Consider the following 27,468-nt stretch of genomic DNA (forward strand, 5'->3'; position numbering starts at 1 on the left):
ACATGAAGTATTGTGATTAGTTAAACTTTAATGTAAATTTGAAAATGCCATTATATTTTATTTATGCAATGTAATATATCTCTAGCTTTTGCACCCTTCCTTTGTTTGTCAGTGCAACTCCTAAGCAGGGAAGGGATCGACAAGCGGCAATATTACGAGAGTGAAGAAAGTTATTAACGGAGAAAGTGTAAGTTTTTTATAACCTTTGATTGTTGATATACGTATATTATGCACCTATAAACATTCTTATCATAATTGCAAATAACTGTTTGCACATTATCCCATGGATTTGTGATGAAGTGCTAAGGAGTTGCTTTATAAAAATGCTTTTATTTTCTCGATAACTTTGAAATCAATGGCTTATGGGTGATATCATTTATTTTTCTCGCCATTGTGAATATTAAGTTCCTAAACATATTTTTACATTAGTAAAGCTGTTTGTAGCATTTCAGCTTTGGCCTATTTCACCGAGAGTGTGTATTTTGATCCTGTTATTTGTCGGAATTTTCACAAAAAAATACAATGTATTTATTGCAGATGGTACAGAAGCGAGGAGTAAAACGGAAAATTTTTCATGCCGGCCGGTAGTCAATGCCGCCAGAAAGAGGTGAAATTCTCTATTCATCAGCTTTTGCAGATGATCAGCAGTCTTCGACCTTCCATCACGACCTGCAGCCATCGACGTCGAGGGAGGAAACCTCCGCATGGACACAAACATTTCCTTCTTAGCTCTCTGTCTTCTCTAGACGAATGTACACGAAGAAGGAATAGTGGGAGCTCCTGGAAGAGAGCGGGATCAGGCATTCTCTGAAGACTCAGAGCTAGAAACTAGGGAGGAGGAGGGTGGGGAGGAGGTTGAACCCTCCCAGTCAGGTACTCCGTTGCCTCCTTCTACGCTAGATCCCTTTATGTCAATCACTGGCCCATCCCCTTTGTCCTATTCTTTCCCTGAACCCTCCAACAATACCGTCAGTCCTTCTCCATCCGAACGTCCTTTGTGGTGGACCCGTAATTCAGTGACCCCTCAAAATATCACTTCCATAGAAAACCCAGCTCTCACCACTCCACCCCCTTCCAACGACCCAAGTGTTCCTTTTTCCAGACACCCTCTTTCGTATACAGACATACTTTCTTATAATCTCCGAAAGAATAGGTTAGGAATTGGAAACAATTGACCTATGAAGAGTTTTACCTTCATAGGCCTAATATTTCTCAAGGTAGGTATTTCTATAACTAATATATCCGACTAATGGAGCATTACTCTCTTATTTGACCTGCTTTGCTTTCGGAAATACATGAGTCGAGATTGATTATTTAGCATTCTTCAAGCCCTTCATTTTTCACCGACGCAAACGATTCAGAGCCTGAGTATTTCCTCTAAATAATCCGTCCCTTTTAGATTCATTTCACTACTCCATTAATTCCCTAATAATTCCTTCCCGAAAGCTATGCACGCTTTTCCATTTATCGTGAACCCGCGGGAAAGATTTCCCTTTATAAATTCCGTCTTTCTGTCATTAGATCCTTTATTCTTCCATCCTACATTCCTTATCCCAAACCACATTTACCATCAATATCTCAATCTCACTTCCCTGAACTCATCCAAGAGGAAGGTGGCAGAAAGAAGAATCGATGGTGCAATTATTGCACTATTGCGGTGCAAGCATTCTTGGGCGTAGGAAATAGACCGCAAATATCTACATTGGTTGCTAGGTCTCCTCTAATCTGTCCCGAGCTTTTTTCTTTCTTTCATGAGAAGGCATAAATAGTATTATATATTTTTGTATCATATATTGCAATAGTATTATAGGTTAAATATATTGCTATAAAATTTGTGAGAGAGGTATTTTCTACATTGGTAAAACATACATGACTGTACTTAGTTGTATATAAGATATAATTTGAAAATGGTCATCATTTCAATTGTAATGAATTTGTTTTGGGTAAATATAATACTTTTTTCATGCCATGTGATTCCTTTTTTCAATAGACTACGGCTCTTAGATAAATGAGAAGTAACTAGAGATTTCCAAGCACGATGGAATTAGTCGTTCCCTCGCGTGATTAGAAAGAAAATGCCATCGTTGCTTTCGGTAATTGGGTAAGTAATAAAGGGCATAAATCCTGCAAATCTATTCCTAGGAATACGTATTATTGAATGGTTTACTCGAATTGATATTATTATTCACAAAATGAAAAAATATTACTGCGGTAAAAATTTACATCATTTTCAGATTTCCGCAGAATATTCGTAGTAAGAACCGCGATACGTGGCCTAAATGAAGACTAATTGTAAGATGTTTGCTTGCAAATACTATTAGTTCCAGTTTTTATGCATTGATTTCTAACTCGGTAACATCATATTGCAAAAATATGTTATTGGCTTGAGTTCATAAGAGAGTAATGAGGAAGTTATGGGTTGATTATTTCTGTTTCCACATCCATTTTTATTTCGGCAACGGAGTCTATACCCCAATGACCCAAAAAGGACACGTATCAGCAAAATCTTTCCCCATCTTTTTGATGTGCCGATGGCACTTCCAAAAAAGTTATTCCTAGTTCTTACAAGTGGACCGACTAAATCTTTCTATAACCTCTCGCTTCATCTCTGTACCCCCTTCAACCTTAGAACAGCCGGCAGGAGTGGTGCACGTCAAGAAACACCCTAATACACCGTCGGAAAATAATCTCGAAAGCGGAGTGCCACCCATCTCAAGCCAATGGATTTTTACCTGCAGTAAAGGGAATACATAATGGCATGTGAAAACCATTGTTGTTAAATATCTGATGCTTACGGGTGGTCGTATGGGAAGAAAGGAATTGGAGCTGAAAACATGAAACGAGTGAAGGAATTTGTGACGAGAATAGTGGCTTCAGAAGAAAATGTAGAAATTATTCAATATGATTGAACCCTACCCCGATACTTAGGATTACTAGTACAAGGAATACGCGGAAATATCTTGCATAGAATTACCATCACAATCAAACAGCAGTTCACGGCGATTCCTTGTACTTATAACTTGCATTATATCCATCTAAGCCAAAAATTTCCCTATGACAGTGGCAAAATACAAATGGCGAAACCTGTAGAACATAACAAATTCATTTTCCTCGTATTTTTTGGGATACATAGCGGAGAAAAAAAATTGAAAGAAAACGGTGGCGCGGGGAAAAAGCCGAACGTATGCAACCCGCATTACGTTAATATCCCGCTGTGCGGGTGACGTGATATCACGTCATAAATAAAAAAATTCATAGCTATCAAATTAGGGCCAAGAAAATTTTTTCATTATTTTTCCCAGCTCTTTTGGCACCCATACATGCGTTTTGCATTAAAAAACGACAGCCGCACCGGGGGTCGATTTTGAGTTTTACATGGTCAGCATTGAAAGTGTTAATCTAATTTAAACACCTTTAATAATCGTAACAACTTCATTTATTAAAAAAATATTTTGTTAATTCATGATTTTTTAAAATATTTTTTCTTTTATGAAGGAAAATAACTGTGTTTTCATATTTCGGGGGGGTCCGGACCTCCTGGACCCCCCTGGCTGCGCCACTGATATCAGTGTCGGATTCAGGGGGGGGGGATTTCATTGATCTATTTTATCACATCTTCAATTACGGGGGAATGTTTTTATTTGTAATTTTCCGTTGTGTTCCACGCTTTCTTCTTCATCGCTGATTTTTCGTCCTCTGTCGTTGGCGATCAAACATTTGTTTATGTAGGTACTCTCAGCAACATTACATTATTATATGATGTTCTTTAAATGAAGTGTCAATGGAGGCCTTATTATTATTCATTTACGCTAGTGTCTTCCAGCGGGAATGGAAGTTGACGTTAAAAAACTAATAGGTCACAGGGGTCATAACCCCCTAAATTTTTTCAAAAATTAGTAATTTTCAATAGTTTTTATATCCTTAAATGTCTAAAACTGTTCCATTACATCAGTTGATGAGGATATTAATGTAATTTTAGGCTCCAAAATGCGTTAAAAAATATGTATTTAAGAAACTTTTACATGGGAGAACGCCCGTCTCACCCGGTGGATATTCCATAATCCCCGGACATGGGTCGTGACTCCCCCTCTACCCCCCGAATCCGCACCTGCCCATAGAGGGCTGATTTTTGTTGCCACTTCTATAGCATTTTAATCGGTTTTCAAAAATGTCCGCGGCGCTGTGAAAAGTGCAATGAGATCAATTTTTTTTTTTCAATATTTTGCAGTAGTATGTCATTGCGAGGAATACCATTGAATAGCGGTAAATTTGATGTATCACATTATCTCGTGAATAAATGTCGGTTAATATCCATAATTATACCTTATTTCCCCGCGAAACTCGGATCAATTAGTCCGTTAGTGGCGACTTTTGTAAACCTATTTTAGTGCGCGGTGGGTGACTACACATTTAGAGGCCGACTTGAGGATCCTCTTTGGTAATATTTGTGATTGCCGCTATCACCTTCGAAGGAGTAATAAACGAGCGTGCCAAACCGGTCTGGCTGATACATCACTATTGCCCAGCAGGTTGAAATTACTCGTTATTATACAGCAGCCATCAGAAGGCTTCCTCTCCCTATCCCTCTTCCTTTCCCCCTCCCTACAAAAATAAAAAAAGAGGGAATGTGGCGGTCATATTAGTTAAATAATTAATGATAACTGAGTTTATTTTTAATGTTTTTGTTGTTTATTCTTGCTAACACTTTATCATATAACCATTTGCTAATTAATCCGATGTAAATGGTCTCCTTGACTGTTTTTTTTTATTTGATGGATATAAATAAATCCGTGGAGTTACGTATGCCGCGTGTTTTTAGGCTTATCACGCTATGCACAAATAGCTAGAATTCTCGTGAGGGTTCCGAACGGATGGCGAAGATTGTCGTTATTTAGGCGCGTCAACTTAAACAATATTGAAGCATACTGTAGGTATTTGATGGTACTTTTTCAGTTGCCGTTCGTAACTTATAATGAATGGACGTATCGTAATGCTTGATTAGGTTAAGTTCTATTTTAAATACTAGCTTTTTAACCAGGTTTAAACTAAAGGCAGTTGGCCCAAACCGGCTCATATTATTAGTTTCAACACCTTTACATAGTTGCATAGTTCCTCCACACTTGATAACTGAGTTTAACTGAGTACTTTTGTTGTTGATTCTTGGTTACATTTTATGCCTCGATGCCTTAATGCCCCAATGCGCAACGTGGTAAAGGGGCTGCAATTGTTGCGATTTAATTTAATTTGCGTTCCGAATCTCCCACAACAATGAGGATGGTCGCCATTGTCTGAACGTAGCTTAAATCTTTTAATTAAATTTTTGTAAAAAATTCTGGTTTAATTTTGTTAGGCGAAGGCATGGATATATTGTGAGACTCTACGTTAAACAATATAATGGTCGTTGAAAAAAAATCAAGGTGACGTATTAAAGAACGGATCATTAGTACATTAAGATTGTTGTTTTGCGGAGGCAGTTCATTACTTAACACAGGCCTTGGTGATTTGCAAATACCTCCCAGCGAAAATGCGTTCGAGGTTTAATATGAGTAGACAAGTAGCTTTTAGGCATAATGCAATATTTTTACGCATTGTTAAGCTGGTCAAGTAGAAACTTACATCGGATAGCCACCTTGAAAAATTACCTTATTTTTAAATTTAGCAAAAATTACGCGGGGCCTCTGTTATCAGAAACTAGAACGGAGTTCATAAAACATTTTTCCCGAAAACGATAAAAGACCGCAACAGAATTCACCAAGAGGTGAAAAATGGTCTTTCTTCAAGCAGTTTGGCAAGTCACTGTTTCAATTAATATTAAATATTGATACAACGGATGACCTCTAGCGAAATAACATCTCAAAGGTCGATGCGTATGTAAATTTTTCTTGCATTACCTAAGCTGGAGATGGATGTTCACATGGGGCGAAGAATTTTTGTAGGTAGCGGAATGAATGGTGCGTGAATAGCAAGAGCTGACCCCTCCCCCAACCAAATTATTGCTTTTTGCAAATTTTGTCGCGTCTTCTGGTAGTTGAATGCAAACAATGTTCAACCCAACAGATGGTGCAATTGCGGGCGAAAAAAATCCCGAGCTTCCCGAGTTCAATTTCAACCCACTAAACCGATCTCAACCTTAGACAGGAATTTAAACGCTAAGGCCATTGAAGCCCATCTCTTCTTATCACATTCGAGGCCGTAAGGCTCACCTTCCCTTTTCTTATTAAAGAGACGGTTTACTTGCATCAAACGAATCCCCCTCATCCCCAAAATCGATTCATCTCCATATACCTGCCCCCCTGCCTCGTATTATGTAGGTGGTCGCATGATATCACGTTAATGTAGATTAACTACATCATATATTGAGTGCGAGTCTCCTCAAGAGTGGTTGGCAGGGGATGGGTTTCCATCAACAAACAGCACGAATTACGCAACATGTGCAATATGTATATAAAACATTATTAAACCGCACAAATGCATGTAGGCAGTATGAGTTCCCACCAACCTCCCATTCATAGACTACGTTACCGTTTTCTTATAAATATTTTGATCCCTAATCAAATGTTCTAAACGGCACTCACAAAAAAGTTGGAATTCATTATTACGAATACTTAATTCCATACACTTTTTTCTCAAGTGTAGCGGAAGGTCACTTTCTGTCAGAAACTCGGGGTAGCCAACGGAAGCTAAGAAACATTCCGCGCGCTCCTCCTCAAATTTAACTGTGAATTATCGTTAGCGAGATGTTGAAGAATAAGAAAAGCCATCAGGCCCATTTCAACAGGTGATCGATCCCCTTTCTCGGTTCCCTTTTCCTCGTCCTTTCGGAAGCTCATGACTCTTAGCTGACATGAATGGAGGTGAGCTAAAAAACCTGAGAGGGGAGAGAAAACCTTTCCATGAGGTAGGTTCTGAGGACTTCAGGACACTAAGGTGGACGGTTGGGTAGGTATTGCTAGGGCCACATTATATAGTTCCCACATTTATGCGGACCGAAGGAATAAAAAAAAAAAAACAAATCGGTGCCAGTAATTCAATTTCCTAAAAAAATAAAGTATGAACACGGAAAGATTATTAAAAATATTGTTGGAAAAAAATAGGGTAAACTGAATAGATTCCTGCCTACAGTTTTATGCAACCAAATCAGTTTGACGAATGATACTGTCGTTTTGACTTCAAAATTGTTTTGCTTCCCCCCGGAGAAGCAAAAATCGCAAAAGCCTTTAAGCAAAATCCGTACTGAATTGAAAATGTATCTGTTTACGATTTAAGTAGGATTTAACAATTATTTCGCATGCATTTACGTTGTACTTCCCCAGGTAAATCCTATGACCACCTCCTCCAATAATCCCCGCGATGCGACTGGCTGCATTTCCGATCTTGTTCGTAAACGTGAGGTGCCCCCGGAATCGATCTAGCCCCACAAATTGAATCATCTAATTTCATCGACTTTCGGTGTTGAAAATTACGCTAAGCTGAAGAAGATCCGAGAGCGAATTGGATATACCTGCCAATGTAATGCGGTGAAATAATGCACACGGGATGCAAATTGGTAATGACTTTATATTCTACGTAGAGATTATTAAATATCCTGTTCATTTATTACTCGCTGAATTTCATTCGCAAAACACAATTTAATGAATGAAATTTAAAAGCACTGCATGAAACAAGTGACTTTGTAAGCAGTCACTCGCACGGGTGCTAAGGACACACCAAAGGATGAAGTTCGCCGAGAAAAGGCTTTGTTAAAGCAAACCCTTCCCATTTTCTTCCAAATTCTACCTACCATGATCACCTCACCCGTTCAAGAAATAACATCCACTCAAACCAGTATTCCAACTCTCTCTTTCTTAAAGGTCCCAACCACTCTGCCTCGATCCTTTACAATAAAGTTCCCTGAATGAATGAATATCTGGAGGATGCATTGTAAGGTAATTTCCCAGATGGCAACTAGAATTGCCTATTTTTTCCATGCTCTGTTAGTATTTATTAACCCTCTGGACTCTGTTTTAATGTTGTACATATCATAGTTAAATGATTATCTTGGAAATTCCCAAGAATCTTATCCTGGTAATTTCAATATTCATGTATGTATGTAATTGTTTGTAAATTTTATACTTGATTTTAGCCTTGCAGATGTGTGTACTGCCAATGGTGAAATAAATTTATTTCTTCAATCAAAAAAAAAAAGAAATTATATCCCGACAAAGTAAAATATTTTTTCATGGCAAACTTCATCCTTAGGTGTGTCAAAACGAAATTTAGTTTCAACATTATATTTGTGATTTAAGTCATCCTGAACGTGATGTGGATATTTTGAAAGGAAATATTTGACTTTTGCTTCGTTCTTCAATATGCGCATGAACGCCTATACCGAGTTTTTGCCCACCCTTTACCACCGAGTAAAACTATTTTCCAAATCCATATGCTAAGGTTTGTGGCGTGCTCCTGCACCCCTCCCTTGAAGCGGGAGGTCAGCATGATCTTCATTACGGCAAATATTTAAAACCAACAGAAACTAAAACCAATTCATAAATTTGTATTTATAAAACGATATGCACGATCCGTACGGCCACTCTTAAGGCCTGTTTACACGGTACATTAACACGTTAATGCCTAAATGTATGAACGCGAGAATAAACGCCAAAATGCACCTTGTAACCACCCAACTTGTGCGAATGCATGCATAGAAAATAGAACCTGTTCTAATTTGGTTCATGCATTCGTACATGTTCCGTTCCGGTCCATAAAAATTATTCATGCAAACAGACATTAACTCGTACGTGGTAATGTATCGTGTAACCAGGCCTTTAAACCAGTCGTTAACTCCGACGCCGTTTTTATCAACCCTTATCACGGGATTACCCTCTTTCGCAAATCCCAAACCTTTTAAAATGTAGCCATCCTATAAAATAATACGTCAACCTTTGGACAAATTCTTAACTTTTTTGAGACTTATTATCATTAAAAATACATATAAACCCATTGCGGCCAATTTATGATGGTTAGAAATTAGCCGGCCTCAGTGGCCGTGGGGTAAGGTCCTCGCCTGGCAAACTGTAGGTCGTGGGTTCGAATCCCACCTCGGTAGGTGGTACCTATCCAGGGCATGGATGTTTGTGTTGTGTATTGTTTATCCTCCGTTTTAAAGACCTTAAAGTGCTGTTTACGGGGAAATTGGAAAAAAAACACCTGAAAATAAATATAAAACGAGTCAGCGATTAGAAAAAAATAAGTTAAGATTTGTTAAGATAAAAATTAAATTAAGATGGGGAATTGACCCATAAACCATCATGTTCACATCAGCACGATCTTCACTAGTCCATCACATCTACAGTCAATTAAGGTCTAAAAATAATATAATACAGGGATATAATATAACAGGGAAAATACGCAGTAAATGTACACCAAATAATCACTAGAGACTTTTTTAGTAAATCTTAGGCAATGAAGCACAGATTAACTAACTTACACTGACAATACGCATTTTGAACAATCTCACGTGATATTAGAGGGATGGGGCAAGGCCATATCTCGCGATATTTACTAGGGGGGGGGGGGTCCGAAAATCGCCAAAAACACCTCACGTAATTAATGGACTAAGGCTCTTTTAATTATTTTCTTACATGACGATCCTCTCATGAGCTCTTTCCTGTTCACGAAAGCCTCGTTTGTCATGACAATTCTATTCTTATATTTTTTAGTATCTGTTTTCCTCTAGTGTGCTGCCCTAATACTTGAACTGCTCCACCTATTCAAACTTGCAACGGCCCGATTTTTTTCAAGTTTCAAATTCCTTCTTTCGATGCTTTTCGAAACCACATTACCGAGACTACATAACACTGATAATGACATTATCTCTCTCCCTATTTCTCTCCGCAGTTGGTGACCATAGTCCTGGACTTCGCCCTCTTCGTCCTCGGCCTCTACGACTTCCTCTTCTCCCGGCAGCCAGGGGGAGACCCCACCGGCTACCACGAGGATGACGAAGCGACTGCCGGAGGCCGCGGGGGCAGCCGGAGACGGGGAGACCACGCCCCCTCCTTCAATAACCCGGGCTACAGGGAGGCCGGGGGCGGCAGGAGGAGCGGCTCCCGCAGGAACGGCTCCATCCGCCGCAACGGCGTGGCCGTAACGGACGCCTCGGGCAAGCCTTACGTCAAGTCGCACCGCAGCGAACCGAATGGGGTGCGCTACGAGTACTACGACACGCGGTCGAGCATAGCGGGCAACGGGAGCGTGCCATCCGTCCTCTCGTTCGCCTCGGACTCGACCACGGTGACGACGGTGTCTTCGGTGACCGGGGCTCCCGTCAGAGGACCACTGCGATCCAGCCTCAAGAAGCCCAAGCCGCAGCAGCCACCATCCACGCCGGACGAGTCGGTCGACTCGTCGAGCCCGTCCGCCTTCGGCATCCAGAACCCTGGATTCAGCGGAACCTCACCAACGCTCTCGCGGAACGGTAGCGTGAAGAAGGTTCGCATCCAGACGCACAGCACGGCTGTGTAGCGGCGTGTTGGTCCAACAACCCGGTCGCCCGGGAGACTGGCTCGACTGAGACCGCGTGCCCGGAACCAGGCGGATTGACTGTGCCAGCACGCCGAGTCCATATCGGGTGCTTGGTGAAACGCTATGCTAGCGTATGGAAGAAGGCGATTGGGTTTGAATTTTTTCTATCGTTCGACCCGAAATCCCGGTGATGAGAAGCGTTCGCCCCAGACTGGATACTAAAGACACTATTCGAAAACTCAAGACGTTGGTTTTCAGATGGAGTGTACAAGACTTTCGCTCCCGGTTGCTGTTGTTTTAAGTGTGATGGAATCTGCGACGGGACGCAACTTAGAGTATTTCCGGCGAACGAATGTGCGCACAGCATTGAGCATTGGAGTGGCTGCATCGTGCCTGCTACTACTTGCTTCAACTTCCCCTTGGAGTTGGCTGGATTCAGCAGCACTAATCTCAGTGATCAGTTCATCATGACCTAACATGCGCGCCGAAAGCAAATGTGCGCAGCCTGACTCTCACTTGTTTTCCAAGACCCTTCTCCGTTGTGATCAGTGTTGGACGATTTTATTCGCTCTGTAGAATGGCAACTGACAATGAGGTGACGTCTGACCGCACATTTCCATGACGTCACGCTACCTACTTGTAATGTAAGGTGATCGGTCAGTGTGGCCGAACGCACTAAGTGTTCACCAAACCGGAAGAAGTTTATTCGATGACGGCTGTAAGGTTAAAGAGCTCTTGGTTAAGGACAGCATACTTAAAATGGCGCAATGTCAACAATGTTATGTAAATATGTATTTTTCGCGACTGTACCTATGAAATGGATTTTAAAACTCTGCGGGCCCTCTTTTCTCCGACTACGTCAGTGGAACATAATCCCAATATTATGGGCAAATGACAGTTTACAAGCCACTTTAAGAGGGATTCGGCATGAGTTAGGGAATCTTAGAGCAATTTGTCTTCTCCTTTCAATGCAAGTGATTCTTAAATGTTTTCGCCAGAATAGTGTTTCGGGAGTTATCTGGGTCGCTTTCGGGTGTTCTCGTGATACATGATGTGATGCCATATTTTTTCACCAGATGTGATCATTGACTCCTCCTTAAAGGCCTTAATTCTTAAGGCTAGCAGCGTGTTGGTAGTTTCATAAACGTATTTAAAGTATTTTACAGCTGCCATGGAAAAAAAGTTAAATAACATGGAAGACCTCATGAATTTTAACCGGCTGATGAATAGCTCATATTTGTCTGATACCTTTTGTGGTTGTCGGCTACAATAGATAAAGAGTTTTCATCACGGCAACTACGGAGTAATCTGAATATTTTAACACGTTTCGTCGATACCGATAGGTAATTACAAAGGCATGATAACTTTCATTTCATAGACCATTGAAAACAATACGCTACCCTAAATGCCCCTTTAGGTCGTATATTGCTCCTGAAACAATATTCCTATTAACGTAGTTTCTATTTTAGGACTCCGTTTTTCTCATGAGTTCGCAATTGAAGGTAAAATTTTAGTTTTATAAACCACCAATTGATAATGGACAAATATTGAAAAGTTGATTTGGAACTTAACAGCTGAAATAGCTCAAGTGCCTTCATTCCGTCCAAATAGTGATTTTTTCCCTTTGCTCTTGTCTGTGATAATTTATTTCGATGTGACTACGTTCATTTCCCCAGTTATCTGTTTCGGATTTTTTTCTTGTTTTTATATCAATTGTTTTAAATCTCGTCGTTTGTTAACGAAAGTCATGCTTGGCAGGGACTGACTTTCATTTTATAGAAGTCTAGGGAAAATGCTAATTCAATTTTTTTTCTTTTTTTTAATCGCCAAATGCGATGTCATAGTAGCTTGAATTCAAACAGGACTCAGCTATAAACACTGATCATGTCAGCGCGTCCCAGAGAATGCATTTCAAAGAGCCTTGGGTCCAGCATCACATGATAAATTATTTTGCTTGAATACTCCAAAAGGGTGAATATTACTTCAGGAAGTTAATGAAATACATGCCAACATTTACTCATTCCCAAAATACCACTACTTCACTTTTTAGTTTTCACAAGAAATGGATAGAGCAGTCTTTTTTGGTAGATGTGTATATTCTTGCCGACTGTTCAATCATCATCAATCTGCTTAGCCTTCAGCTTTCATAATTGGCATTTTTCTTGAGTGTGGGTCGTGTAACATAATACTCATATGACATTTATTTGGCATAAGGTCAGCTTACATGCCAATGTGATGGATATTTTTGGTGAAGTCCACCTGTCCCTATGTTGCTCATGTTTCCTGAGTTAAGATATGGAATTATATTTGTGTTTACCTAGTTATTAAGGTAGTTCTAGTACTGTTAACAAAGTTGATAGTATTAAGCATGGAACGTGAAGAATATATTGGATTTCATGTTGGCTCAGGAGAAGGTAAAACCTGTAATGGGGCTTCATGACGGTGATTTAGTTAAGGATCTGAAATATATATATAAGAATCTTAATATTAAAGATGACTGTACATTTATATATGATAAATTTTGATAAGAGTATGTACATAATGCAAAGGATACCTTTTTAAATGTAATATTTATTATAACATAGTGCTAAAATGGGCTCGTTCAAATATTTTTTATTGTTGATTGCGGTAGTGTTTTGAAAATAATGAGATGTATTTTTTCCGTTTTTTATTTTACCCGTCAACTTCTGGAACCATTTCCGACGTAGTATTAATGGCCTTAACCCTATCGCGGATAATCTGATGACATCAGCAGCTGATGCAGGGCAGGAATTGCTTCTCAGAAACTTCTCGGTCTTGTGCATGGACCTCACGAGGTTTTCCTGTCGTGTACAATCTTGTGAGCGATTTTCAATGAGCGACCCTCAGTAAACGAATCATAAGACCGGAACTTTAATCACGTGACCGAATCATCAAAAGTGAGCGAAACTTTCGCCAATGTATTTGTTAACGTACTAAGGAAACATTCAGTTTCCGGCGTAATTCGATGGAAATCTTTGAAATTTAACGTAACGGGAGTACTTGTCCGTTTCCACACTTATTTCTTTTAATCAGGTTTCGGCACATACTATCATTTTCAAGGTTGAAATTAAAGGACCTTGAAATTAGCATTATGTCCGAAACATAGTCGAAAGAAATAAGTGTGGAAATATGTAAGTACATCCAGCGTGTAAAATTAGGTTTTCTTTAACAATTTATCTTTCCCTTCTATCTTCCACATTCTTTTAATGGATATCGATTTTGGGTGAACGGCCACGTTGGTGCGAAGTATTTTAAAGGATGAAGTCTGATTGGAAACTCTTTAATAGGGGGTCTGTATCCAAATAAATTTTAATTACTCTGGTTCAAAGATGAGCGATTTCTACAAAAAGGAAGGGAATCACATTATATCGAAGAAACAATTACTCTAACGCTCCCGACTCGCTGCGAAGCATTTATAGTATATTTTTGTGGACTGAATTTGTAAATACATGTAATGTGTACATTATTGAAGTTTCAAATACATTTCATATGTCATTCATTGGTGGTGGCCATTGATGAGGAAAACTCATATGGTAGGAACATAATAGTGTTTCTGTTTATCTTATGTTTGTCCTAACTTTATTATTTCTTCGATTTCACCTTTTTTGGAAAGTATTGAATAAACAAAGAAATAGTTACCTTCTCCCAATTCATAGTTATCTCGGGTGATACCATTTCGTATCATGGAAAATAATTTAATATCATATACTAATTCAAATTCAGGTAATTCCCTAGTTATCGACTTATTTACGAAAACCGGCTACGTAGGGTAGCAAAGACATGGTGAGACGCTAAGATTCACGGATTTAATTTCCCGGGTAAATGCCGTAAAACTAATCATATCAAAAAATATCAGGAAGGGATTGATTTGAAACTCGTTCTGAAAACACTAAGCAAAGTATTCAAATGAAAAAAAACACGAGGTCAAACACTTTTCATCACTTCCAGATTCTTGCAAAATAATTTTGCACATCTGTGCCTTTCATGACATGGGCTTTTCTCCGATACTTGGGTGCTAAGCATTTCATCAGAGTAATAAAATAGTATAGCCATCAACTTTCCAATGATTTTTGTACTAGCTGTCTTGATATTCACCAAGACCATGGACGATTAGGTGCTATTTAATGTAAATAATGGCATCTACCTCCAAAATTAACAAAATTAGGTAACCAAGTGTTGATAAAAATACTTTTGAAATTTCAATTCCCTTTGCTACAGCATATGTAAATACATTGCTCTCGTAATCAATGCTTATGAAGCATATCTGGTCACCGTGGAGCATGAGAACATGAAGTTAAACTATTGAAATTGACATTTATTTAAAAGATACTCCTTTTGTAATCATTTGAGAGTTGCCTGAAAAGGTGGTGTGAAGCATTAAGTTATATTGTTGAAAATGCTAACATTTGTACATATGAAATTGTAAGCCAAATGATCTGAGATAAATCTATATTTCTGTAATTTTTGTTATTTTTAGCGATTAAATTTTTATCGTGTTCTGTGTACGTGCTGGTTATTTTATTAATGCTCCTTTCCGATCGATTTACAATTATTTGTTTAAATATTACCTACACTAAAATGAATGTCCGCCAAGGAAAAAAGGAACAAGCTCTACAGAAAAACTACCCACATCTTCCAGTTTAACTACCAGCTTCGTGGCCTTTTTACCTGTCTCTGTCACTGCATTGACGTGGTTCTTTTTGCTTGGTTAGCGTTAGACTTCGTCATGTGAGTAGATAAAGAGATAAATATAGAAAATAGTACTAGAATTGAGTGTTCGGGTGCGTCGACGGCTAGGTCATTCTGCACCACTGCTCAGTCATTTGATTCAAATCGTTTATTCAAAGGGTCGTAGGTATATGCGTAATTAATTTACATAAAATGGAACTTTTATATTTTGCTAAACAGACAAATTTCCTTGAGAAATAATATTACATTATTCAAATTAGTAGGGTGGTCTTCGAGAAGGGATTCAAGGTCCCCCCTATATTGAACCGTATCCTCTCGTCACGGTTTTTGTCACACACTGTACGGATATGTGGGATACTTGAGGGGCACCTACACTCATCACACTGAGGAGCTTGCTTCTCTTCGGTAAAGAGAGAGGCACGAGTCAAAGGGCAGTGCCTATCCTTAGCCGTGTATTTTACTACTTCCTCCCTTCGATTGTTCCTGGCGGAGGAGGGCCAAGCTGACGTTGTCGCCACGGTGAGTAGACTGAGGGTGAGAGTGGGAGAAATTTGCGGCGAAGGGGGGTCGAGCCGCTACCCCGGCCACGGTGGCGTGGCAATCGCGTGACGTCAGGATAAGAGCCAATCGGAATTGACTGCCTATGTCGTCTGCATATGTTGCTATATTTACGTATTTTTTCTTAAATCTTATTTATATATTTTTTCTTATATAATATATTTATATATTTTTCTTATATAATATATTTATATATTTTTTACATAATATATTTATATATTTTTTCTTATATTATATATTTATATATTTTTTCTTACATAATATATTAATATATTTTTTCTTATTTCCTTTAACCAGCGCGAATTTAGGGACAGGATTTTGTAGGGATCTTATAAGGATAGAGGTATTTCTGCTTCAAATAAGTAAAAAAATCCGATTACGCTTCAAAAGACTTTATTGCATGTTGGTGTCAGTACATGAGTGGTTTACAACAGAAAATTTTTAAGAAAAAATTGGAACATTACGCCCAAGGTACTACTCGTACGTTCCACCAGTCTGAACTAACAAGGTGAAAATTTTCATACAAATAAACAGGTTATAATGAACACATTAAAGTAGAAATTAAAAACGCCCTAACAGTAAAATTGGAACGTTACGCCCAAGGTACTACTCGTACGTTCCACCAGTCTGAACTAACAAGGTGAAAATTTTCATACAAATAAACAGGTTATAATGAAAACACATTAAAGTAGAAATTAAAAACGCACTAACAGTAAAATTGGAACGTTACGCCCAAGGTACTACTGGTACGTTCCACCACAGTCTAAACTAACAAGGTGAAAAATTTCATACAAATAAACATAGGTAAACATAGCCTACAGAAACCTGTTGGAAAAATTTCCAGCTGCAGTCATCCATTCATAATGCAAAGTGCATTCATATCAATGATTAATATCCAAGTCGATCCTTCAAAAATAAAGCAAATTAAGTACTTTCAATGGAAATTGATGGGAAGGTGATCCCAACTGTAATAAATATTAAACATAACATTAAAAAACCCACTATTTAGATTCTGCACAGTATTGGCGAATCACAAATACAGCTACTGACCCTACAACTTTTTCAGTAACAGTGTTACAGTGAAGCCAAGAAAATGCCTCAGAGCCCAAGCTGTCAACTAATAGTTTCCTAACACCCACTTTGGCTGCAACTGAGGGGATATGTTCATTCATATGATTAACAGCCTCCTTCACTGATTGCATCATTAATGCTGAAGGGTACAATGGCCTCCCTTCAGGACAGCATATGTCCTTAATGGATTGGAAATGTTCTCCAATTAGAGACTGCTCTGAGGAGAGCAATTTTCTACAGTCTAAGCAGCTAACTTGGCCAAGAATGTTCTTCAAGATAGCATTAGACGCAGAAAATAGACTTAAATCTCCTTCCGTGGAAGTAATTGATACATCACCATCTTTAGTGTTGTCAATGCCTGAGGTGCTGAGAAGAGGATTCACAGGTTGGTGTGGCATGCTCTGAAGAATCTCCTCCAAGTCAGTGATGAATTCATCTGAGTCAGCCTCACAATTACCTTTCGGGTTATTCTTACACAGCCCATTCACAATTGAAGCTTTAAGTCCAGAGGTGAACTGCAGGATTGTAGGCTTTGAGTTGGACCCACAGTGTAACCTAATATTCCCAAAAAAATTCTCTATTGGGTCCTGATTGAGTCGCCTCATTTCCAGGCTGGTGTATCCTTCGTTCCTCAATGCATTCCACAATAGTTTTGTAGCTTTAATGGAAATAAGCCAACCATTTTGAGATTTTGGCCGTGTAATTATAAGTTGCCCAGAAGGAGACAACTTAAGAAATTTAAATTTGTTAACTTTTTTAACAGCGTCTGCCCAAAATGCCAAATGCTGACTTTTATTGCTTAAGGGGCCTAAAAAATCTCCATCTAAGTCCTTCTGGACACTTTCATTAAAGCTGCAAAACAGCTGCTTCATGAATTCTAGGAATTCTGCAGTGATACTTGCGCCTTGATCAATCAACCCTGTAATAGACAATAAAAATAACATAGATGTCTCCTGGCCAAAATTGACCTCTTTAAAGTTTCTTAAATATATATGAAATCATACTAACCTAACCCAACGAAAATGTCCATTTGAGATGCCAGTGCTCTACTGAACACATGAGCAGCATGGCATCTTCGGAAAGGGGAAAATGCTCCCACTGAGCCTTCTGCTTAGATTTACAGTTTCCTGAATGTGGGTCCATTTCCCAACCCTCATTATATCCACACCACCAACTGTAACCTACAACAAAATCAAAGTTAGTGCCGGCTATTTAGAGAATGTTGTTAATTTCAAAGCATTTGCTTGTGTTCATACTTCTCCTTTAATATTATGTTTCATAAACATGTTCCGTGAACACTTCAGAAGATGTGGAGGGTCATAGATGGTATATATTTTTTTATCTTCAAATCTGGAAGAAGATAAGACTTCATTAGCCAAAGTGTACCTTGAGGGAATAGAAAGGACTTGATCTTCATAGGGATTACTCATCACATCAGCTTACCTAATATAAGGGTGAATCTTTGTGGAGCCCAACAAGGACAGTGCAGAGCAGTTGTTGCTCCCCATATCACACACTGTCGCCACTACCCTTAAGCCGGCAGTGCTTGTGGCACTAAGGACATCCTTCAATATGTTGGCCAGCACGGGGCCAGGTGTGCTTCTACAATTAAAGAAGAATGCAATAGGCATTTTCCAATTGGTGCTGAGCCCTCGCACCATGAAAACAAGGGCTTCAGATGCAATGCCATTGCCTCTTCTTCCAGAACCATGATCTTCAAAGCCTTCAATAACATCAGTAGTCTGATTGTAAATCAGACAAGGCTTGATTGACATTTCATCAAAGATTAATGAACAAAATTTTTCTTTTTCAGACATCTTGGAAACTTGTAATCTTAAATGTTTTATAATGAAAGAGTTGATACCGGGAGAGAAAGGGATGGAACGAAGGATAGATTTAAGAGTAAAAGCAGATGGCATACTAAGAAGAGTGGAAAGGTACAGATAATTTCGGGGGCTTCTCTTATATAGTGATAGGAACATCAGCTTCTCCTTCAGCGTCCATCGCCTAGCATTCTTTTTTTTGTTGCAATTCCGCAGCAGAGCTGTCATAATAATACTGGAATTGAGACCAGCTTTGCCCAATAGCATTCGGCAAACATCATCCGATTCTCTTTCTAGGATGGTTTTCACCCTTGTCTGCTGCCTCTTCCTAAAATTGGTTAATTGTTTGGTTAGTTTAACACATTTGTCATAAAGAAATTTCTTTCTCGGCGATAGAGTTCCTACTTTCTTCACGCTTAATTTCTTTATTACTGTATGTGTCATATTTGAAGGTGAAGGGGGAGTGTGTGAAATAGAAGGCAGAGATTGAGTCATGGACTTTTTGGTTTGGCTAAACTCAGGAGAAATCTCATCATCAGAACGGAGAGGATCAGCAACAGAGGAAGAAGTATTACATATGAGAGGATTATGAAGATTAGAAGACAGGGTCGAAGAAGATGAGACACTTGAAAGAGTTGACTCGATGGGAATAGGATTGCTTTGTGGAGAAGAAGAAGGAGATAGTAAAGAAGCAACTGTAGGATGAGAAGCAACTGTAGGTGAAGAAGTAACTGGTAGGATAGGCGAAGTCTCAGAGCCAGGAAATATGGAGGGAATGGCATAATCATGAAGTTTTTTCTTCTATGGATACTGATATTGGTCAGCTGAAAAGTGACGCTCACACAGGTAAGCATAATTGCTCACTTTTCTCAATGGCTTTCCCATCAACGATGGGTTGTTCGCTCTTTTAACCCACTCCGCACACCTATATTAAAGAAAAAATGCATGTAAATTTGTGCACAATAACTGCATCGCTAAAGATTCTGAGCAGCCCTCCTTAAGTGCAAGTTGAAATCATAACAAACCCCACATGAAAATTCGATAATGATAAAAACATTAGAACGAATAAGAGTGATCAAATATTTGTGATAAGTGATATCAACCAAATTAAGTTTAAATTTCAAATACCACATCCAAGAATTGATGACATTCATTCCAAAATGCGCAGAAAAAATCACAGAACTCCCGTGAAAATGCCTCATTTGCTGTAAATGACTGTCATTCGCACGCAAGAAAGTAACGACCTAATAGTATCAAAGTCCCTCACCTTTGCACTTGCATTAACCCCATTAAAACACCATTTACAACACGTATACAACATGACACTAATGAAAAAACACAGATAATCTAAGAATAAGAATATTATGTGCTATTTATGGTATGTCACATCAAAACCGATCGTTTCATCAGGTTTGAAAGAGAATTGGAAGCACAAGGCACATGCAGCGGAACCGCGCTACTAACCTGCTCGCTTTCAATGGATTAATGGACGACTTATACTACAAAATTCTTTCATTTTGTACTTACAGATACTCATGCATAGGAAATTTATGCAATTTTATTGGGTTTTCCGTAGTTTTTCGCTCCCCGCATCCATAAGCATGGCAACGTTGAGACGAAGGCATGTTTGTTTACATTCAAACGATTACAAACTGTTTGTTGTTGTCTGCTAGTCGCTGCTGATTGGCTGTTATCCTGACGTCACGCGATTGCCACGCCACGGTGGCCGGGGTAGACGCGGTTAAAGCTCAACCCCCCTTCGCCGCGAATTTCTCCCCCTCTCACCATCAGTCAACTCGCCGTGTTGTCGCCTTGATGCTTCGTAGTTTGTTATCGTTCAGGGACTCGACTCCACGACTCCCTCCGCTGTTCAAGTACAGCTTTTCTTAGCGACGCTCTTAGGTCTTCGTGGGGAACTAGCCTTGATGTGTACTCTTCGTCACTTAGAACTTCCTTGGCCAAGATGTCTGCTTTTTCGTTCCCAGCTATGCCCTCGTGTCCCAGAACCCAGAGAAAGCAAACATTTACTCCCTTACTCATGAGGGATAGCAGCATGGAGTGAATATCTTGAACAATTGAGTGCATGGGTGAGAAGCCAGTAATAGATTGTAGTGAGCTAAGGGAGTCGGTGCATATGACGAAGGAGCCATCATCGTCACTTGAAGCTTCCAAAGCCATCTTATTTGCGAAAAGTTCCGCTGTGTAGACACTACACAGAGAATGTAATTTCGCCTTCATGGCTTCATGGAGAGTAGAGAACGATGCACATGGAGAGGCTGAGTTGCACTTTGATCCGTCAGTGTAAATGGGGATGAAGTACGGGTGGTTCCACCGAAATATAAAAAACTGACGCTGGTATTCCGAGGGAGTAGTAGCGGATTTTGGTCGAGATCGTAAAACCGTATGAACAATAGGAGTGGGAGTCAACCAAGGTGCGTGGATAGAGTATGCAACAGGGTATACGTCGGGTAAATGTAAATTACATCCGGGAATAAAATCGTTAAAACGAATACTTACGGGTCTCGTTGCGCAAGTCCTTCGATTAAAAACATTTGTAACACGGGCTTTAAAAAGTATGTCGTAACATGGGCGACTCGTCATGGATAAAATTTTGGATGCATAACTGCAAAGAAGCCAAGTCCTACGATAGCACAAGGGAGGTTCCCCTGCATCAAAATAGATGCTTGGAACCGGGCTTATTCGGAAGGCCCCAGTGCAGAGTCGTCGTGTTATGCAAAGAATTTAATGCTAGTAGATACGATGAGCGAGCGGACGCATAAACAAAGGAGCCGTAGTCTAGTCCGCACCTATGTGCGGTACAGAAGGAGCAAAGTGGTGTGGTCTGCTCCCCACGATACGTGGCTTCAAAACTTTAAAACATTTACGGACTTATCTTCAGATTATTTATTTGGTCTCGCCAATGGGGTGCTCTCATAAAATTAAAAAGGTAATTTTTTTACAAGTTTAGATAAGTAAGTTAAAGTTATTAACATATGCAAAATATGACTTCATAATTCTCAATATTCTTGTTGATAGAGAGCTTAAAAGTTCGCAAAAATTACTAAATTCTTTCGCGCTACAAAAACGCCCTGTGACGTCAGAATGCGAGTAAGCAGACTCGCTCCATGTTAGTAACAAAACAGTAACGACGATAACAGCGATAACAAACATCTACGACGATACTGATTCATAACGTGAAGGGTGTGTGAAAAACAGATGTGAATAGTTTATAAGTTTTTGCGGTACTTGTATAGCGCAATGGTTGACTCTGACTTCGTGAAGACCATTCTGTGAACATTCTGGTGGTAGATTCCCAAGGAGGATGGAAAGTCAAAATGACATCACTTTGACCTCAAAATGACCCACGAAAAGTCAATATTCAGTCATGACTGTGAAGGCGACTTTTTGCGGGTCATTCTGAAGTCATAGTGATGTCATTTTGACTTTGAATTCATTTGTACAAGTTTTCACTAAAAGTGATAACCTATAAAATAATTGTCAAATATTGTCTACGATACTCACTCTCCCCTCTTTCCAACCTGAAGGTTGGTTTGGAAAGGTGAGGGTAGAGTTCACCCCTGACAGTTCACACAACCGGGCATGCGAATATCATACCTTAAGGAGGGGGGCCAGTTCCTTTCCCTGGGCTAGTTCTACAGATAATTATTAATTTTGGGGAGCCCAAAGCTTCACCCCAGGTTTGAAATCCTGGGACCCATCTGCCAATAGCCAGTGGCTACATCTAATAGGCCACTCAGTGGCATAGCCATGTTTTAGGTCAAAATTTAAAAGGCGGCGCCCCTTAAAATTCTCCCCTCCTTCCCTTCCCCTATTGATACCCCAAGACGTGACTGCGCCACTTGCCCTGGGCGATATATATCGTGAAATATCGCGATAATTAATTATATCAGGAATACGAATTTGAGTTTTATACATTATCGATAAATGATTATCCGATAAATAGGGCCCAATAAAAGTATAGGAACCGATAGAATATCGGAACCGATAAAATATCACGATATATCGTCCAATAAAAATGTTGGGTGCGATAAATTAACTGAGCCATTAAAAATATCGGAATCATTAAAATTAGCCTTCCGATTAAATACTACGGAACTACTATTATAAGGTAGAAATATCCTTTCGATAAAATATAAAGATATATCATCCGATAACAAATATTTGGCCGGAAAAACTCGCCATCTGATAAAATACTACGCTTGATAATCCGATAAAAAATCGCCACTGCTAAAATATCACGAAATATCATCCAATAAAAATTGCTGCTCGAAATAAATATCACGATTTATCGTCTCATAAAAGCCGCAGACGCGATAAAACATCGTGATTTATCACCCGATCGCGTCGTCGCGCGCGATAAATTATCATGTTTTGGCATCGGGAAATTAGTTTGGGAAAATACAGCTATGTATAGGGTTGGCCTTCGTTTATGCTAGACCATAAATCGGTGCGTTAAAAACTTACTAATGTATGGTACATTGCGATATTAAATAGAAGGTATTTTTCCATCGAATTATATAACGTGATATATTTCATCTGAAGGCAAATTTTTATCGGGCTGGAGATTTTTTTATGAAATGATACATCGTGGTGTTTTATCGGTAGGCGATTATTATGGGCCCCGATATTTGTATCGGATGATATATATCGTGATATTTCATTGGATAGCGATTTTTTGTCTCGATATTTTTACCGATTTTCGTCCGAGATTTAATGACGTCATATGATAATAATTGTTCCTTAAAAATGGTCTATTATTCGCTTTTACCGCAAGACAGTCCCCGGGAACGAACCTATTTCGCCAAAATATTTCGAAGGAAATCCGTGACGCGCCAATTAGAATGCGCCGCGGTTTTTTTAAACAACTCATCGTCGCTGATTGCTGCATTTGCGTAAGAAATGATTAAGCTTCTCGTTTTCAATAATATTTTCGGTGAGAGCTCGTATGTGCGACACTACGGGAATAATAGACAATAATAAATATCGGTCTTCATTTCAAATCAACAATGGAGCGTTTGTTTCACTTATTTTTATTATTATTACAATCTGCCATTTCTCGGATTATTTACGCTTGTTTTTACAAACGAGACAAGAGATTGCAGCCATACAGGAGAGGAAAAGGAAATGAACATTTGCTTTATATGGCTCCAGAAGATGAGATGTTTGAAGCAGCTAATATGCCAAAACTCAGTATTGAGAGAAGGATTGACTCAGATGACGAAAAGGATTTAAACAACTTTGAAGAGCTCCTAAAAACCTCATCTCTCTTCAAATCATTTGTGAGCAAATTGACAGTTATCCGCTCTACATCATCCATCAAATTAACCCTTTCTATTTTCCCTTCTTGTGCCATATGTTAAAGTTAAAATTTATTTTGGTTTCCTTTCTCACAGGTTTAACATCTTAGGCAAATTACAGTTGATCATACTGATGATATGGAGTTTTCAGCAATATGTGTACAAATGAATTTGCTCGCTGCATCAATTGGGATGGAGAGCTTGGAAAAATTTTGTTCAAGAAACCCTACATCAATATGGCTATTTGCAGTTAGTATAAATTTTTCTATTTAATGCATCATCAAAATTAGAAACTTTCAGCTTCTCTGTGTTATTTTTTCCTTTGTTTGTAGTCCCACAATGGAAGAATTTCCCTAAGGGTAAAGTAATTAAGACGAAGGCAAAGATTCAGCGGCGGTTAAATACAATTCCTTAAGCAACCAGAGGCAACTGAAGGGAAAGGAAATGCTACAGAATCAACTGAAATGGCCAATGTAGATGATTTTTCTCCATTTGTATTTGAAGAGGGAGAAAAGGATCATTAAAAGGAAAATTAAAAACGAATCCTGAGGAATTTCTTCTTGTAAAATCTATCTGTTTTTTGTTGCAATAAATCCTAATAAAGGTGGAGTTTCATATCTCAAGTGCTTAATTTATCCCTAAATGACAATATAAATACAGAGATAAAAGTATGAATTGTCATAAGAAGAACAAATAAATTTGGTCACAAATTGTCAAAATGATAGGTAGTCATTTAAAGTCATATTGACATCATCATGAGTCACGAAGGATGCCATTTCAAGGGACCATTTTGAGGTCACCGTGACTACCAAGCCATGACTTGAAAATGACATCAAGATGATGTCATAATGACTTTTCATTCCTCCTTGGGATTAATTCATGGCCACTTATTTCTTGTGTAGTAATGAATATATCTCGGTGCGGAGGTGTAAAGCCGCGAAATTGAATCGTAACATTAATTAAATCAATAATCACGTTCCCTAGTAATCTAAAGCTTGGTTTGTCTCTCATTTAACTATTGTCATTTGCTCATTGTTTTTAATGTGTACTTGTAGCAAAATTGGAATATGTGAAGCTAATGTTTTGGAGAAATACAACGGATCATATTTTACGCCGATTTACTTAGCATTTATAAGGTCTGGAAGAGAGACATATGGTGTTTCAGCAGTTTGTTAGGTTCTAGTGTTAATAAATTTGAGCGTTTGCACTGTTGGGGCTAAGGGCAGGCGCGCACTGGCGCGACCACGGCCACGATCTGTGGCACACGACCAGTTTTAACATTGCAACAAATGGAGCGACGCGCACTAGGCCAAGTGCGACTCGTTGGTCGGACTCGAGCCGTCCGACCAAAATTTTTGAATTTGGTTGTCCCCGACTCAGCGGTCGTTGCGGCCAGAAATTACATTCATTGTGATGGCGCGCCGCGCACTGCCTCCGACTTCACTCTCACCTGACCATACCGACTGAGCAAGTGGACGGTGAATGTGTTTTGCTATGTCTCAGGCAGAGTTTGATACGGAAAGTTTTGCAATGTCGCAGGTAGAGTTTGATACAGAAAGTTTTATTGTGGCGATTGAAGATAAACCCTCTTTACGGGATCTCCCGCCGGATGAGTACGCAAATAGAGTTAAAGAAGAAAATGTGGGAAGAAGTGACCCTTATGTTTGGGGAAGTTAGTGCACTACAGCGAAGGAAAAGGCTGAATTATGTAAGTAGTACATGTCTTCGTGGCTTTGGGCAATATCGTATAGAGTTTATATTCATAAATGCTTTGTTACCTCCTATATTCTTATAATTTCCATTTAATTTTAATTTTATAACTTGTAGTGTGCACACCCACACAAGGGCATTGTACAGGGACAAGGAGGGAAAGATACTGGGAGATGATGACAAAATAGTAGAGAGATGGACAGAACATTTCTGCGACCTGTTGAATGATGAAGGGTTTGAGGAAGAGAGCGAGGTGCATGAATATCAAGAGGGAAATGGTGAGGACGCTATCGAAGAGCCTACGATGGAGGAAGTGGAAGCGGTTGTCGGGAAATTAAAAAATAATCGGTCACCTGGTGAAGATGAAATTGCCCCAGAACTTATTAAGAAAGGCGGAAATACGCTCATGAGATGCATGCATGAATTGATCAGAGACATTTGGAGACAGGAAATAATGCCTGTAAAATGGAGAACTGGCATTATATGTCCCATACACAAGAAAGGCGACAAAACGCTCTGCAATAATTACAGAGGAATTACGCTGTTGAGCATTGCATATAAAGTGCTCTCAGGAATTATACAAATGAGAGTTAGCAAAAGAGCTGAAGGCATCATTACCGAATATAAGGGTGGATTTCGACGAGATAGGGGCACAACAGACCAAATATTTACTTTGCGTCAAATGATGGAGAAGCACTTCGAGCACAACCAAGATTTACACTTACTGTTTGTAGATTTTGAGCAAGCGTTTGACAGTGTGAAGAGAAGCACACTGTATGCAGCACTAAACGAATTAGGCTTGCCTAAGAAGTTAATCAGACTGGTAAGGATGACAATGCAGGAAACCATAGCTAAGGGTAAAGTCGGCAATAAAATGGGTAGTGCTTTTCCATTTAATATGGGAGTAAAGCAAGGAGATGGCTTGTCTGCAACATTGTTAATATTGGCCTTGCACTGGGCAGTAAGGGGAGTTGACACTGGTGGAACAATATTCTATCGGAGCAGTCAAATACTGGCGTATGCAGATGATATAGTCATTGTAGCCAGATCTGCAAGGAAGTTGAAAGGAATATTTGGCTCACTAAAGGAAAGCGCAGGAAGACTTGGACTGAAAGTTAACTGAGGCAAAACAAAATACATGTGTATGTCCACATCTGAAACTCGCAGACGACCTCAGACATTAGATATCGACGGAGATAAATTTGAGGGTGTCTCATCCTTTAAATATCTTGGGGCATTGGTGACATCGGATAACTCATCAGTGCTTGCATAAAAGACAGAATCACCGCTGGTAACAGAGCGTACTTCGCAAATCATAGGGAGATAAATTTGAGGGTGTCTCATCCTTTAAATATCTTGGGGCATTGGTGACATCGGATAACTCATCAGTGCTTGCATAAAAGACAGAATCACCGCTGGTAACAGAGCGTACTTCGCAAATCATAAACTGTTGAAAAGTAGACTGATAAGAAGAAATACTAAATATAAAGTATATAAAACTTTAATAAGACCTGTTGTCACTTATGGATGTGAATGCTGGATGTTATCAACAGCAGAGGCGCACGCACTTAGATGTTTCGAGAGAAGGATCCTAAGGAAAATTTATGGACCCATACAAGAGTTTTTCGAAGACGATGGAATGAAGAACTTGACGACCTCATAGAGGGCCAAGACATTGTGAGATTTATCAAGTCACAGAGACTCAGATGGATGGGACATTTGATAAGAATGTCAGAGGAGAGAGTGGCCAAAAGAGTTTGGGAGGGAAAATTATT

At 39.3% G+C, this 27,468-nt stretch overlaps 1 protein-coding gene across 1 annotated transcript in view; it reads left to right on the plus strand.

The window, feature by feature from the left end:
• The window catches only part of LOC124162927, a 227,001-nt gene extending 211,972 nt beyond the window's left edge, over positions 1–15,029 (plus strand). Inside the window, exon 5 of the mRNA XM_046539669.1 lies at positions 9,877–15,029. Within this exon, the coding sequence (XP_046395625.1) occupies positions 9,877–10,503 (627 nt within the window). The 3' untranslated portion in view covers positions 10,504–15,029. The remainder of the gene's footprint in view (positions 1–9,876) is intronic.
• Positions 15,030–27,468: the final 12,439 nt, after the last annotated feature.

The sequence above is a fragment of the Ischnura elegans genome, chromosome 7 (assembly GCF_921293095.1).
Source record: "Ischnura elegans chromosome 7, ioIscEleg1.1, whole genome shotgun sequence".
Taxonomy (NCBI): Eukaryota; Metazoa; Arthropoda; class Insecta; order Odonata; family Coenagrionidae; genus Ischnura; species Ischnura elegans.